Consider the following 17,785-nt stretch of genomic DNA (forward strand, 5'->3'; position numbering starts at 1 on the left):
ACCTGTTGATATGATCCTTCATGGAAGAAGAATCATCAACAGCGAGCATCCGTAATTTCTTCTCAAGAGTAATCCAATGGGCAAATGTTTTCTAATGGTACACGAAAGCAAGCTTTGTCCACACTTCTGCTACTTTCCGCAACTTGCACACATACACTAGGACAAAATCCTGTAAGATCATAAAAAGGAAATATCAAGCTCTTGAGTTGGGCCGATCCCATAAGGCCGCACGATCCATCGATGATACAATGGTAGGATCCTCCACTGGACAAGGAATAGGGTAGGTAACAAACTCCCAAAGATCGAAGGTATCAAGGACACACTCCACCTTACACGACCAAAGTGAGTAGTTGGAACCATCAAGCCGGTCTTCTTTGGGCAAAGAAGGGAGTATGGGCACCTATATAGAGGGTGCGATGAAAGGCATATGAAGGCCAGCATAACAAGCTTCTATGAAATATGGAGAGAACGAGGAGGAGAGGGATCTCGTACAAATGGGCTAGGTGACCTTCAGTCGTCACGTGAACTAGCACGAAAATCTCTCCGTCTCTCAAAGGAAGGAACAAAGACCTCATCCTTTGAGTGAGCAAAGAACTGGTAATAAGACATCTTCGTATATATCAGCAAAACACCTACAAAAAGTTGTGTTTGGCTATGGATAGCCCCATGACATAAGGAATCACCTACAAGATACAACGAGATCCATGTAGAAGATCCGCCTAAGGCCGAAAATACTATCGACTGCTCACAAAGGATACAAAAGCACCAAAACACTGATGTGAATGCTGTCACTCACTCCTAAAAGGTTGTATTTGATTGCAGAAGGTAGTAGTCTGGCCAACAAACAGTCGCCTCCACCCAATAGGCTCTAGATGGTGGCACTTGAGCACCAGATGCAATCGCCAACTACTAGGAGCTTGCATTTTCAGCAAACGCAGATGTGGATGGCCTCACGAACACTGTCTCGCTCAAATACCATGCTCTGATACCATATGAGAGTGCACTACGGAAGAAGAAACTCGAACGCAAAGGAAGAGAGAGACAATATGCAAGAGAATAAGAAAAGAAACCTGCACTAAACAAGGAACAAATGCTGAATACATAAGAAGGACTGATCAATCCTTGCACGCAGCCCACAATGTCAGTAGGGGCACCAAATCAGGCTAATGATGATGGCAGCACCGAAGACGGAGGAAGATAACAGAGTCAGAGTGTACACTTGCCAAGGGAGGGAATATGATAATCTGACTGATTGCCAAGTGGGAAACGGCTATAAATAGCCAAAAATCCCAAAAACTGACCAACCTAAATTTTGGGGCCAAAAATATGACTAACCAGCATTTAATGCTAGTAAAAATGCCAAAAATGCTCAAAAAAATCCCGGAAAGGGTTGACAATGTCCAGTAGGTGAGGTAGACTAAAACATACAAAAACTGCCCCAAGAAATGCACATAAAACCCCTACTGGAGGAGAAAATGCACTGAAGCGCAATAAAGTGAGTGCTCTAGAATGAGCTACCTCCTCCTCAAAACAAGTGATAGACAAATCAGAGCTCCTAAAGTCCTCATCTAACTCAGACTGAGGCTCGCATGCAAAAGATGACAATGCATGACAAACATGATCGCTAATAGGATCGGCTTGGGTCCACCCTCCCCTACTTCTGATTTACGGGGAGAGGGTGCTTCCCTCTAGCTTTCCCTTTAAATTTAAGAGGGGACAACTTTATTCTCTTGATGCTAGCAAGGTGTTGTTTACAACTTTTGATTCAAACACCACGTATCTTGTACTTTGTATCTTTATCCGCATCATCAAGATGACCATGATTGTAAAAGGGCACTTTGGCAAGTGAACAATTCCCTTATGAGGGCACTCTCCAAGTAACACCATTGCATAGCATTTTGCATAAGCATGATCACATCTACATTGTCTTTTGCATAACTCCAATGCACTAGCATTTTGTTCTTGTAAGCATGCATCTATATGCATTTATCCCTTTTCAATCTTTGGAGTGCTTAACTCTAGATCCACCAAATTCATGGAATTGCACATGGTAGTCTCTTAGACGCAATCTCCCTTGCTTGCTTAGCTTGCCTAGCTTGCTTTCCATACTTTTTTTTTGCCTCTCCACATATCCCCCATATTTGCTTCACCCACACTTGGTCTATTTTCTTCATCATCATCGACACCCAGTAATGGTAGAGCTAGTGTTATTTGTTTTGTGAAGGTCTAGGGTTGACCGTCCCTATCTTCCTTTGGGCACTATTATAAAATTAACCAAAACCTCTTTGAAAAACCTCATTTAATGATAAATATTTTGAAAAACAAAACATGAGTCCTTTTTTTTTTAAAGGTCCATTGTGTTTTCATCCACCTTTGTAAGACTTAGTAGACTACTAGATAACTAATAAGCACTCTTTCTCTAGTGCTCTGTCTGTGAGAGTGAAGCAATGCGGAAGCAAATGACTGTGATAAAGAGTGAACAGAGAGAGAAAGAGACAGTGAAACGCAAAAAATCTGCAGTGAAGAATGTTGTATAAGGATGCAAAATTATACACGAGTGCAGAGAGAATATTTGTGTATGTCTCCACCTCGAGGATCTCGATCTCCGTCAGCCCCGAGAGCAATCTCCGCAATCTGAAGGTTGAATCTGTGAGACACAATACACAAGGCAGCTCACTCACCATAATATCCGGCAAACCTCGAACAAACTGGTCCTTAGACGCCTTCCGAAGATATTCATAATTGAGATGACCAAATAGAGCATGCCAAAGCTCGGACTGAGTTTGGGAGGTAAGAATCAGAGAAGTCAAGGCAGAAGAAGACCGCAACTTGTAGACTCCATTCTCCTCATAACCTAAAGAAAGAACCATTCTCGATCCTTGATCAAGAATCCGAAAAGAATCCACATCAAATTCGACCAAGAGGCCGAGGGCACAAATCTTGTGCACCGATAAAAGATGATACCCCAAAGTTGGCACATAAAGTACCTCAAATGCATGGGCACCACCTCGCCCACCTCGCCCATCTAGAATAAGATGCATGTTGCCCCATCCCTGAATAGGAATAGACGAACTATCGTCAATAAGAAGCTGACCATGAGAAGGCCACAAGTGACTAACACCTGCAGAAGGAGTCATGTGCCTAGAGGCACCACTGTCAACAATGCAATCCTGAGTAAATGGGGCCGTCCACGTAGCATCAAAAGCTGGCAAGGTCCAATCCTCAACCACCTCCAAATGGAGGAAAGCAACTGATGAGGGAGCAGCCACCACTCCGGATTCCTTTGAAGATTTCTCCTTCTTCTCCTTGTTGGGGCAATCCTTCTTCCAGTAACCTGTTTTACCACAAATGTGACAAGTAAACTCCTTGTCTTTGTCCTTCTTAGATTTGTCTTCCTTCTTCTTCTTTTGGTCCTTCCCCTTCTTCTGAGAGGATTCACCAACCAAAGCTTCAGATTTCGAAGCATTGGTTCCCTTCAGTAGCTCCTCTTAGTCTAAGACCATAGGAAACAACTCTTCCCACCGAAAAGTCTCAAACCGCCTTGAAGTAATCAAGACAGAATAAAAACCACTAAAGCGAGGCAGTAGCTATGAAAGAATAGTTATCGCCATGTCTTCAAAAGTGATCACCTTCCCTGCATTTTGCACTTGCATCTGAAGTTGCCTTAGCTTGTTGATATGCTCCCACATGGATGATGACTTGTTGACACTCATAGTCCTCATTTGCACTTCCAAAGAAACTCGCTTCATGACAATCATCCAATTATACATCTGATCCAACTCTAGCCATATCTCCCTAGCCACCATTGAATGCTCTGTATGAGAGAGAACAACTGTAGTACATGAGAGAGAAAAACGAGCGAATGCGAGCATTGAGTTTATCCCAATATGCCTAAGCCTTTGCCAACTTTACCTTCTAACTGGAAGAGAGTCTGAACTCGTCTCGCAAAGAAGAACAATTGATAGCCTTCATAACAAGCTCCGCCAAATCATAGGACTCCAATATGGCAAGCATCATGACCTGCCAAATGCGGTAGTTCTCACCATTGAGCTTTTGATCTGAAGGAAGAGCCGGTAGGCCGGTCCATGATCACCTAAAACTCTATCTCAGCCTCAGAAGACATCTTCTCCTACAATGCCTACACAAAACACAAAAAGTGGCCCCCTGTACTGTGAAAATACAGCTTGCTAGGACTAAGATTCGCTTGTTACATTCCTTCTTCACCCGCTCAAGGTGATAAAAAGGTAAAATCTGCACTTGAAGGCCAAAAACGCAGCCTTCTTCCTTCTCTAGCAGCAAAAACGGTAGCAGCTTCAGCAAATCTTCTCTTTTCTCACACGCCCGCACTCGCCTCAGCCTTGTTCTGATGCGCAGCCCACCTACTCGCACTTGAACTTGAAAACGCAGCCTTGTGTCGTGCTGAAAACTCCTCTTCATATAGGTCCACCCTAGATCACAGTCCTTCAATGCTCTGATACCATGTCAGAGTGAAGCAATGCGAAAGCGAATGACCGTGACAAAGAGTAAACACAGAGAGAGAGAGAGAGTGTGTGTGTGTGTGTGTGTGTGAAACGCAGAAAATCTGCAGTGATGTAGGTGTAAAAGGATGCAGAATTATACACGGGTGCAAAGAGAATATTTGTGTATATCTCCACCTCGAGGATCTCGATCTCTGTCAGCCCCAAGAGCAATCTCCGTAGCCTACAAGCTGAAATTTGTGAGACACAATATGCCAAGACTGCTGGAAACACAGCCTATTTATAGGCTGAAAATAATGCCCATAAATGATCAGGTCGGCTGCAACCAACTGATGCAGTCCGACTGCTGCCACGTGGCACCTGCCTGCATGGCACTGCCTGCCAGTCCAAGGAATGACTCTAACACTGTCCTCTCTAGGGTAAACACTTGGGCTCCCTTAGATAATCATCGCCTCTGTGATCTTGGTATGTCACTGGCATAGTAACAAGGGACACCCATCCTGAGCCCCTGGGATGTCAAAACGTTGTCCCAAGACAGGACGTCTTGCACGATGTGGAGGCGGAACAGGGGACGTCCCCTTTCAGGAGTGTCAAAGGGGAACAGTTGTCCCCCAGTCACAGGGACGAATTGCTTGTCGAGGACAAGACTGTCAGGAGACAAACAGTCATTGTTTCCCGCTTTCAGACCTTCTTCTCTTCCCCGTCTTTCGCATCTCCCTCCCCACCTACCTCACGCAACTCCCACCTCCCTTTCAGCTCCTCTAACACGTGCTCCAGCCTCTAGCTCCTACTCGTCTCGACTCCCCGCAACCCTCCCCACAGCCCGCTTGTGCCTCGACCCTTCTTCTTCTTCTTCTTCTTCTTCTTTCTCACTTGTCTCCTCCGCCTCCTCTTCTTCATTATCATCATCATCATCTAACATCACTGATCATCTTCTTTTCCTTCTTGCTCCCTGCATCGGGCACCCGGGTTCCGCAATGAGCAACTAAGCAACTAGCAACCAATTGCTTTCCGGAACCCATACTTGCATGTGTATTCTGCTAGCACCTTGTTTTGCACAACACTCATCTCTACATGGCTTCTTCACTAACGGGTCAGAGGATTCGAGGAAGAGGCAGATGCTCCGACACATGGTCGTAGTGGGATGAGGTAAATGCTAAACGCCCATCAAGCAGAGACGGATCACGCCCTTGGTCATGCAAGCTGTGTCCATACTAGCATATGAGTGGCGCAAATAAAATAAGGAACTATTTATTCCATGAGCCAAGATTAAAAGTGCAATTTTGTCCTAATGTCATGCCGGACAAGAGAATTGAGCTTCTAGATCATGTGGCTAGAAAGGAGGCTCTATTTACATTGAGGCATACACAAGTGGCAATCGATCCAGCTACACTTGCGGCAGCAACAGCAATAGCAACAACTGATAGGCCTAGAGCTTCATCTACAATAGCAAGTGTGGCATACACACCACATGGAGTCATCAGATTAAGTCCATATTCACCATCAGTGCCTTCGTCCTCGACCATTAGATGCCAAACTACTCTCGAGGGAAGTCGGGACCCAATCAAAAAAGAGGAGACAAATTCAACAGTGGCTCGTTTCTTCTACCACGACCATATTGCATTTCATACGGCCAGGTTTTAAGTCTTGACAAATTGATATGCTCAAGTCTTTATTATTTACATTTTTTTCCTCAAATAATATAATTTTTAATTGTATAACTTAGTTATAACTTATATAATATAAACTTATAAGAGCTTATTGTAAAATTATGTCATTATGATAATTATTGTGTTTATTGTTTTATATCCCTAGGTCAGAGTACTTTAGAGCCATGTTGAAGAAGGTTGGAGAGTATGGGCCTAACTATGTGCCCCCCTCTTCTGAGACTTTACGCACTACCTTGCTCGATAAGGAAAGGCGTGTTGTGGAGCAAGCTACAGAAAACATAAAGAGAGATTGGGAGAAAAATGGTATCACGCTTATTGTTGATGGGTGAAGTGACACGAGAAAGAGATCTATCCATGGCATTGTAGCTTACTCTCAAGGGGAGATGTATTTTATGTCATCCCATGATGCTTCAGGGACTGGGAAGTCTGCAAATCAACTTGCAGCGCAAAGTGAATCTCTACCATTGAGATTGTTGGGCCACATTTGGTGGTTGGTTTTGTGGTTGATGGTGAGCCCACAAATACCGAAGCACGTGCCATTATTCAAGGAGTGTATAAGCATATCACATTTTCTTATTGCATGGCGCATTGCTTGAATAACCTTTTGAAGGATATTGGTGAGTTATCATGGATCCATCCCGTGACACATGATGCAAATCAAATGGTTATTTTTATTTTAAATCACCAATACCTTCGCTATGAGTTTACAAAAAGGTCAAGAAAAAGTTAAAGTATTCAAACACACGGTTTGCCTATAACTTTTTGATGTTGAGACACCTCAGAGAGTGCATGGGTGCAACGAGACAGTTGTTTGTCAGTGATGAGTTTAGTACTTCTTCATTGGCAGTCACTCCCGTGGGCATGATATGCAAAGCAATGAATTTTGGGATAATGTAAAAAAATTTGATGCAATGGTTATGCCTATTATACAATTGTTGAGACTAGTTGATGGTATGCAGCCATGTATTGACAAAGTATACAAGGCAATGGATAGGATGACTGAGAAGTTAAAAGATTTAGTGCCTGATGCTGAGCAATATGAAGTGATACATGATTTGTGTATTGAGAGATGGAATGCCTATAGCTCACCTCTGCATTCAACTGCATTTGTTTTGGACCCTCAGTTTCAGGGTAAGGATCAAGAAAATGATACTGAGGTCAATCTCCATTGGAGGCAAATTCTTGAGCGCATGGTGCCTGATGTTGACACTAGGCACAAAATTAGAAATCAGCTTGCTCTCTATAGGAGAGCAAAAAACTCTTATGGCTGTACAGATGCTCTTCATGCCCGATGCAGGGTTGGGGCACCTTTGTGATGGAAGGATTTTTTATCAAATGGGCCAGAGTTGCAGAAGTTGATTATTCGTATCTTGAGTCAAGTAATGAGCTCCTCTTGCTTGGAGTAATTATGAAGCACCTACAATCATATTGCTTCAAAGAAGAGGAATCGCCTTGAAGTAGAAAAAGTAAATGATTTGATCTTTGTTAGTGCCAACTTGAGAATGCTTTGCAGAAGTGTTACATGACAAGCCGATCCATTTACCCAGTGGGAGATGGAGTAAAAGGAGGAAGATACTCATTTTATGGAGACTATGCATGGCATCCATGATCATGAGACTAGCACTTCAAGAGCTGTAGATGCGCGTTTTGCTAGAGATGATGCTGATTCCCTCTTGATTTGGTCTTATTCCTTGCTAGAGTTCATTTTTTATGTTGGTTTATGGTTGGTTATAGCTTGGTATCCAGCTGTTAGCTGCCTATATGATGTCATGACCTATTGCCACAGCTTGTAGATGCTCATTTGGTTGCAAATGATGATAATTTCCTTTAGATTTTGGCTAATTCAATGCTAAAGTTCATTTTGTATATTGCTTTATGGTTGATTACAGCCTAGCAGCCAGCTGGCTCTGCTACCTATGCCCTAGGGCCTACATGATGTTATAAATGATAAAGCTACTTTAGTCTTTGGTCTTTTACCACTCAATGTTCACTTATTTATTTTCTCCTTAAACATTTATTTTTAGTTCCTATCTTTGAAGTTTAAACTCTTAAGCTTTCATGTCACATAAACAATGATAGGTCACAATGGAGTTTGGGCGCATGCTCTTTTGTAATACATTGATTGTTAAAGTTTATCCATACGGTTTGTATTTGTCATTTGTTCATCTCATGTTCGTTATGTGATATGCTAATAAAATTCAATGTTTTAAAGCTCAAACTGTGCTTGTTTATATATTTCATTGTAGTAGAGTCCAATGTGATGAGCTGAAAACTGTTTTATATGTGAAAATGCATTTTTTAAATATGCCATTCCCTCCCCCCAATCCCCGTTCCTTGGTGTTTTGGCCAACCCCCGTCCCCAACCCCGTTACATCCCCCCGTTCCTTTTTTTAATGGTTGCAACCAACTTATCCCTTATCTTTTCATTTTAAATGGGTCGTGGATTTAGTTACCATCCCTACAAGTTTATGACAAATGTAGTACCTCATGCTTGCATGTGAAGACTTCACGAATCAAGTAGAAGAGAAAGCACTTAGAACAAAGACTACTTGGGAAGTGTATACATTTCTCTTGGAAGAGATTTTCTATCGATATGGATGTGCTGGCAAAATAACAACAAATAGGGATGAATTGGATGCAGATGAAGCTCAAGAGTCCTTCTCTCACTTGGGGATAAAGCTAGCTCTTACTTCATCTTATAATCTAGAAGGCAATGGCAAAAGTGAACATGGATATGTGACTATCATTAAGACTTGGCCAAGTCATGTGGAGGAAAGATGAAAGAGTGGTCATGGCTGCTCCTATATGCTTTGTGAGTTGATAGAACAACTCATAGTGTTGTCACGGGATATATGCCAACTGAATTGATGTATGGTCAAAAGCCCATCATGCCAATAGAAGAGATGGTTGTTACATGGAGTGTGATACCTTGAGAAAAGGGGTTGAATAAAGAGAAGTTGGTTCTACGCATAAGGCAGTTGGAAAGAAGGCCAAAAGATATTAGGATAACAATGGAGAAGTTAAAGACAACCAGGTTTCAAAAGAAGAAATGGTTTGATGAGAGACATAGACTCCGGCCAAAAGCCACATTATGAGTCTGCTTCCCACGGATGCAGGATACACAAGGCTACTGACTCACCGGAACCCAATGCTCCAAGTAGATCACGAGAATGAAAAATGGTATAGTTTGCTCGAAAATATAGTCGAGCCAAGCCGACGATAGGCATTTCAAAGAGCCGATCAACACGAGTTCAGATGCATCATATTACAGAATAATAACCATCTTGTTGAAAGAACAACAACATTCAAGACAGACAGCGTGCCTGCAAGAACCTCACCCTGCCTAGATATCACCTTGGAAAATGCAGTGTTTCCGTTCTTATTCCCACTTGGCCATGGCGCCTACGACCAAAAGAAATGTGAATGTTCAAAATCATGATCAGTGACTCAAACTACATATACATACATATTCTCCTTTCGACATCCTCCATGTATTTAAACAACGCAAAAACTTATCTACAAACGTACTTCGCTTCAAAACACGACACATGTCTAAACACCATCAATAAAACTGCTACATAACAAACATGCAAGAACTACATATAGAACTTCAAACTCCTTTATTGAGCTGCATATGTCAACCTAGTTATGTTCTATGTGGTGTGTGGAGATGTGGGTGGAGAGCATCCATGTAGCAAGCAATCCTTGTGGCATTTTGTATGGGTGTGCGGCAACAATTTCCCCAAAGTGGAAATGTTTTGGCTGGGAAAGCATGTTTCATGCCCATCTCCTTATGATTCAGCATTTCATGTCCTCCCAAGTGATGTTTCGGACATTTTCCACTTCTATCATGAAAAGGTCTTTGGATAGCCCAATCCTGCCTTCTAAGCAAAAGACTTGGCAAAAAGTCTACTTTGTACCAAGGCCCCACAACTCTATATCTAATCTTATAAACCCATCTGGATTTTGTAACCAATCATCTTCTTCGTGGAAATCCACTCCCAAGTTTGATTCCACTCAATGGACTCTAGCTCCTCTAGCATGCCTATCTTGTTTCAAATGCAAGTAGGATCCCTGTGGTCCATAATCATCTGCACTAGCAATAATTTATCCACAAGATTCTCCATATAAATGCATACATTTTGCCTTTCATTTACCATTGAAATCAGAAAACATGCTTTCTTGTACAATTTCAGCTACAACCCTTGGTACCTAGAGGAAAGGATCAATAACAGTTACCTCCTCATGGCTGTGTGTTTAAGTGAGTAAAGTAAGCAGCTACAACAAGAATGCATGTACTCATTCCCACATGTTGCAGCCACACACATTGGTTATGATTGCTATCTTGGCAACAAATACTCTGCTGCACATCTCTCACATAACAAGAGATACCCCTATTCAGGTCCTTATTGTAATACTGCAATGCCAGCAACATGTAAAAGCTTGCAAAGACCCCAGATTAGCAATCTTGTGTTACATGTCTCATGGGAAACTGCTACATGCCAAGACTCCTAAAAAAAACTCCCATTGTCGCTATATTTCTCCTACTCAGCAGATTTATATCCCAAAATCCGAGTGTTAGGACAGTGCCTTCACAATGCAGGAGTAGCCTGTGGCCTGGGCCTTTAAAAAAACATACTCAAAAAAAATGTCCACTGACTCTCATTATAAGGTACTGTTCATGCTTCAAATCGACTTCTGAGTAGCCGGAGATGTTCCGGACCTTTCACAACTTAGACGTCCCCTATGAAAAAGTACACAGAAATCCCACACATGATCATTGACACTTAATGTTTGCACACTGAGGAGTTAGTTCAGCCTTGTTCTGAGACAGAGACGAACCTGGTGGTCTCTTGGACTTCTTATCCGGTGGCAATGATGACGAAGAAGAAGAAGAGGGGCCCTCATCTGCCGGAGCTCGCGAGGTGCTGGCCGAATCGGTAGTCATGGAGAGGGATATATCAAAGCAGCTGGGTCTCTCTCTCTCTCTCTCTCTCTCTCTCTCTCTCTCTCTCTCTCTCTCTCTCTGTAAAGACCTCTCAGATCAACAGATAGAAATAGCCGTCGAAGATGGAGGTGCAGATGCAGTGCTTCAAAAAAAGACCTGGAGTCTGGACAAGAAAAACGCACGCACGAAACAAGGAATCCCTTACGCAAGACTCTTGCCTCTCCTGCGCTGCGCCTTGCACAATGCGCTCGAAGCGGCTAGCCTTTGAAAAGTTTGACCGTTGACCCGCCGTAATTGCCCAAAGCACTGTCAATCAAAAAAGCGTTCACGAGAACCGTTTTAAATGCAAAAAGCCTTCAATTTACACGCGAAAGGGCAAAATATAAATTAATCAGAAAGAATTTTCACAAGTTCATTATGGCGTTAGACCAAGAGCTGCCCAAGCTCTAGGAGCCTCTCTTGTCCATTGCCCCGGCCCGCTACTGATGCTCCTTGTAACAAACATCCCAAACCATGCAAACAAGGCTTAGGGGAGAGGAGTGAGAGGAATAAAGTAACCTTAATAGAAAAAGGAAAAAACAATAGGAGAAGATAACGAAGTCATCCCACCAACAAACTGCACCTCGAAATCTTCACAAATCATCACCTTTCTCGAGTACATTGCGAGCATCATCAAGCCTACCATTGCGTGTTAATCCCCACATGCATGATTGAACCATACAAGTTGCTAGAGAGACCGCACAATTACTACACGATAGTCAACCAAAGCTATAAAGCTTAGTGTAAGCCTAAGGCTTGGGTTAACTTCCTATTCACCACTCGCTAGAGTTGTTGCAAACAAAGAGAGAGAGAGAGAGAGAGAGAGAGAGAGAGAGAGAGAGAGTTGTAAAGGGGGGTGAAATTTGTATCAAATATATTTCTTTTTTGCACTTACAAAATTCTCAAATATAAAAAATTATTTCCTTAGTACTTATAAATATAGAAAAAATAGCTTTATCTTGGTACTTAAGCAAATTAGGATAATTAAATAGATGATCAAGATTATTGTCTAGATTCTTAGTTAGGTTAATGGCCAAACCTTGACAAGAATTATGAATGAAAGATCGCAAATAAAACCAACAACTAAGGAAATGACCTAAGGGAGGAAGGTAAATTGAAGTTTAAAAGGGAAAAAACTAAAAAATCAAATCCAAAGTCAGAAGGAGTTCCCACTAAGTTAAGATCTCGCTCAATTGCCTCTCTATTTGTTAAAAATATTGCTTGAAAGAAATTGATTGTGCTTGTAACAATGCATACAAGTTTGACCTAATACACCACATAGAAAATTGATTGAATAATCAAAAATCCTAATACACTAAGTTTGCGACAGGATAAAAAGAAAAGCATGCTAGACCTCTCCCAAGGCTAGTTGTGGATCCCTTTTCAAGTGAAAAATAGATTGTCATTCTCAAAGAGTTTTTGGACCCCGATGACGAGAGGTCACTTTGTAGAAAGTCCCTAAGCAAGAGGAGTTAAGGGTGCCAAGGGGTTCTGGTTGGTAAACTCTTAGGCTCCTAGGGACCACCCAAACTCCTATGTGACTCAGGATAGATTTCCTAATGATGCCAGGAGGCATATTACACGATGGATTCCGTGAGATTTTACGGTGGATTCCGTAAACTTTTATTACCGGGGCTCATACACAAAGTGGATTCTTTGTGCGAGAAGTCGATGGGGACGCCTATCCCTTTTGGGCGTTTTGTTAATTTGATGTGTACATGGGTGATTCCATAGCCGGTGATACCGCAAAATACATATTTAATTAATAAACGTTTATGAGTTTAGAGTGCGCACTCATGATAAATTAAGGTTAGGATTGATTTCTAACAAATTGATTTATTTAGTTGAAGACTGCTAGGTATTCACTTTTGTCGGTTTAATTGTATTATTTTACTAACGATTGTGAATGCTTCAGTTGATGTGTAGGGATAGCAGCGGTGGCAGTAGAAAGCATTGAAGGATAGCATGTATTCAAGTTATCGTCAATATTTTGATGGGCGCATACCTTAGGCATGGCGCCTATATTTTGTCGCGCCCCTATTTATCAAGGCGTTTGATATTTATTTATTATTTTTGTATGCGCATGGGCGCACGATTCAAATATTTATATTTGGACATTGTATTGGGTATGCCTGACTTCTTGGGCGCCCGCCCATTAGCTTTATTTCTATTTGGTACAAAAGCAAACTCAAAAGCTAAAGCGTGCTATTTTGTAATTTGGACTATTATTTGAGCTTGAAGATGATTAATACATAAAATACATGCTTTATGGAGCGCTCACACAAGGCATGGGGGGAGATTGCACCCAATTGGTCTCTTGTTCATGTCCTGCATGCTTTCTACATTGATTTGTGTGCAAAAAGTAGAGTTCTTTTGTTCTTAGGGACCTTCTGACGCTTACTATGCGCGCTTATGGCATCCGATCTGTGCACCAGTGATATCAGAGCAAAGCTGAGATCGAGAGCTTCTAATCACTTACCATCTTGCGCGAAGGCGGAGCTCCTGGAATGATTGAGCTCTACAGTCAGTTTCATCGCGAACGGTCGATACGGGTGACTTCCTGGTGATCAAGAACCCCTATCTGCTGCCTCTGATCGCGAAGAACCACGGCCTGAGGAGGGAGAGGACCACTTCTACATCTCCTTCTTCAAGATGTTTTTTCAAACAGTCAACAGTAAGCTTCCATAGCTCACAACTTTCAAAAGCTTTAAGTCAAAGCTTAAACTTAAAGCTTAGTAAGCTTAAAAGCCCCACAATTCAACGAATCGGCGGCAGCGGCACCTCAGTATCAAAATCGGCGTGAAAAACGCCCCCCCCCTAAATTGTCGACAATCAGTTTAAGCTTAGTTACATAAGCTTTAAAACTTCCTAGTCTAGCAAGTTCATCAAGTTCTATTACTTCTGCAAGTCCACAGAAGTCAACACAGACTTATCCAAATATTCCCATAAAGACTGTTCACACATAGAAGCACATAATCACGAAATTGCTCTTTGGAAGATCCTGTTCCTATTTACAGACTTGCTGAACTAGTTTCAGCAAACACAGAAGGTCATACGCAGTTTATATACAACTTCTACGAAGATAACAAATACTGCAATTGCAAAAGAAGAAGACCGTAAAAGCCAAATAAAAAATTATAAGCCTTGTATACCTGACTTTGAGCTACGCTCATTCTACTAATCAGATTTCGCGAGTGTGAGGTCTTTAGGATTTTACAGGATGACGGAACAAAATATGGACGATTTAATGGCTGAAGGTGATTTACCCGAACCAACGATGGAACAAAAATTGGATTTGATTATGATGCAGCCTGATGAATAACGAAGAGCCCGACAAGCTTTGCAAGTTCAATTGGCCAATCTGCAACGATCTGCCACCGACAAAGATGGACTGTAACTCGAAGATCTTATATGACGTACTATCGATGCGATGCTCGAAGCTCAATCCATCCGCAAAGAAACAAAGATAAATAAAAGAAACTTCAAATTTCGTACTTTTAATGGATTACGCGATGGAAAGACTGTACTTGCTTTTATCAGTCAATTTGATGATTACTTCCATGAAGAAACATATGGTGAGAAAGACAAAATTAAATGTGTCACTAATCATTTAGTCGATCGAGCATCTCTATGGTGGACTATGGTTCGCAAGAGCATTGATTGTCCCACTACCTGGGAGAGTTTCCAAAAGAAGTTTTTGTAGAATTTTCTTCCTCCTCAATTCCATGAAAAAGCCATAAAGCAATGGGATCTTCTACAGCAAAGAGATCGTGAACCTATTTCCCAATACACTGAACGTTTTTGAAATGCCCTACTACAACTCCGAATGCTTGAAGATGTACCTGAAGCAACTCACAAGCGCAAGTTTATGTCTGGCTTACTTGGACATTACTATGCTGAAGTCAATATGTTCCTTGAAGATGCAATTTCCTTGGCTCATGACACTGAAGATAAGATTCGCAGAAGAGACAAGCGTCCACAACAATTTCAAACTAATGGTAACTATGGTTCCAAGCAATTCAATTCAAATTTTAGAAGATTCAATCAAAGTCGTTTTCTTCCATCTTCATTCCATAAGTCTTGGACACGACCACATGCTTTTCCATCAAATACCAATTCAAACCCTAAGCCATCCTCACAACCAAATCCCAATATTCCTAGACTTCCTGCCATTGCCAACAATGTATCTAAAGCCAAACCTATAGTTTGTTACAAATGCCATCAACTTGGACATCTAGCAGCCAATTGTCAATCGAGAAAGCCACCTGTCCATATCAATTATCTTAGAGAAATGGAAGAAGAAGAACGTGAGGAAATGCCTAACTTTACAGAAGATGATGACGACATTGGTACTACTTCGGATACTTTGCCAGGTATGCCAACTCCACATTATTTGTTGACAATGAAATGTTTTGTGCATGGTAAAGAAAAGATTATTTTACATGATGATGGTAGTACACATGATTTTATTTCTGCAAAGTTAGTGAAAGAATTGAATTTACAAACTGTTTCTACACATTATCGCATTAAAGTAGCATTCCTAAGCACAAGATATAATGGAACACAAGAAGTGCATAACTTAGAAATTAAAATTGGTGAATACACTGAACGTAGGAATTTCCTAGTTGTATCTTTGCAGTCTAGTGATATTATCTTAGGTATGCCTTGGCATCATCAATATAACCCTGACATAGATTATTCCATGCATTCAATTAAAATGTATTTTCAAGGAAAACAAATCACATCGTATGGTATGCACGCATCTAATAATTTTCCACTGCTTACTCATACTCAGGCTAAACGTGGCATTACGTAAAAGTAGCAAATCTTATTTAATTTGGGTGAATGAACTTCAAGCTAAAGAAAAACATATGCATCCTAGGCATAAACAATTTCTTGCTCAATTTAAAGATTGTTTTGCTGATGATTTACCACCTGGACTACCACCTTCACGGCTTGAAGATCACAAAATAGATTTATTCCTAGTACACAACCACCATGTAAAGCACCATATAGGCATAACCAAATTGAACAGAAAGAAATTCAAAATCAAGTAGAAGAATTGTTAATAAACAAAGGATTAATTAGACCTAGTGGTTCTCCATTTGGCGCACCTGTTTTATTAGTAAAGAAGAATAATAATACTTATCGCATGTGCATTGATTATCGTGACCTAAATAAAATTACTGTTAAGAATAGATATCCGATTCCTAGGGTAGATGATCTTATGGATAAACTACAAGGATATGCCATATTCAGTAAGATAGATCTTAAATCTGGTTATCATCAAGTGAGATTGGATAAATCTGATATATTCAAAACTGCATTTAGAACACAATTTGGACACTATGAATTTCTAGTGATGCCTTTTGGTTTAACTAATGCACCAGCTACATTTAGTGAAATGATGAATCGCATATTTTTGAAATATCGGCATTGTGTTATAGTATTCTTTGATGATATATTGCTATTCAGTAAAAATGAGAATGAGCATTATGAACATCTGTCTTTAGTTTTCAAGTTGTTGAAAGATAATCAATTGTATGCTAATCTAAAAAAGAGTGAATTCTTTCAAATAGAAATTGAATATCTATGTCATATTGTTTCATCAGAAGGTATTAAGGTTGACCCTAAAAAGATAGAAGCAATTTTAAATTATCCCATACCCAAAAATGTGCATGAGTTACGTTCTTTTCTAGGTCTTGCTAGTTTTTACAGAAAGTTTGTGTGAAATTTCTCATTACTTGCATTACCTTTGACTAAACTTTTAAAGAAGGGTATTGTTTATAACTGGATTGATAATCAACAAAAATCTTTTGATTTATTGAAACATGCATTAACCCAAGTTTCTGTATTACAACTACCTGATTTCAATAGACCATTCTTTTTAGTAGTTACTGATGCTAGTGGATCTGGAATAGGAGCTGTCCTTATGCAAGATAATTATCCCATAGCCTACTCTAGCTGTAAACTGAAACCGTCTGAACTTAAATATTCTACATATGATAAAGAATTGTTAGCTGTAGTACAAGCTTTACGTTAATGGAAACATTACATAATGGGTTCTGAATTTATGATTAAAATTGACCAACAAAGCATTAGACATCTCCTTAGTCAACCCCAAATATCTGACTGACATATTAAATGGGCAGCTTTTATTCAAAGTTTTCATCCCCTTATACAATATCAACCAGGAAAAGAGAATGTTGTAGCCGACGCTTTAAGTAGAAGACTAACAATTCATAATATTTCTGTCATATCATTTGATTCCCTTATCCCTATGAAAGATACTTATCATCAAGATATTACTTTTCAAGCTGATTGGAATAAATTAGTTGCAAATAATTGGATTCCTATTGATTCACTGTCTTACAATAATGGATTCATGTTTTATGAAAAGAGATTATGTGTGACAGTTCCATTTAGATCATTTGTTTTGAATGAGATTCATTGTCCTCCATATCAAGGTCATAGAGGTATTATATCTACTTTGCGTACATTGACTAAAGAATTTTATTGGCCACATAAGGACACTGATGTATCTAACTTTGTTTCTGAATGTTTAGTTTGTCAACGAGTTAAAAGACACCATGGCAAACAATATGGTTTACTAATGCCATTATCTATTCCATCACGACCATGGGAACAGA

General features: G+C 40.5%; 1 protein-coding gene across 5 annotated transcripts in view; it reads right to left on the bottom strand.

The window, feature by feature from the left end:
* The window catches only part of LOC148036855 (ALA-interacting subunit 5-like), a 43,548-nt gene extending 32,174 nt beyond the window's left edge, over positions 1-11,374 (bottom strand). The window contains exons 1-2 of one of the 5 annotated variants that reach the window (XM_087675779.1): positions 10,991-11,373; positions 10,809-10,892 (exon numbers count right to left, since the gene is read on the bottom strand). Coding sequence is in view for 1 of the 5 variants with exons in the window: in XM_087675775.1 (XP_087531901.1) it covers positions 10,991-11,096 (106 nt within the window). In the remaining 4 variants the exon portion in view is untranslated. Of the gene's footprint in view, positions 1-10,787; positions 10,893-10,990 lie in introns of all 5 variants that reach the window. The other 4 variants (XM_087675778.1, XM_087675776.1, XM_087675777.1 and 1 more) reach the window with 4 other exon arrangements.
* Positions 11,375-17,785: the final 6,411 nt, after the last annotated feature.

This window comes from Lygodium microphyllum, chromosome 4 (assembly GCF_053477565.2).
Source record: "Lygodium microphyllum isolate KBCC chromosome 4, Lygodium_microphyllum_v1.1.10, whole genome shotgun sequence".
Classification (NCBI taxonomy): domain Eukaryota; kingdom Viridiplantae; phylum Streptophyta; class Polypodiopsida; order Schizaeales; family Lygodiaceae; genus Lygodium; species Lygodium microphyllum.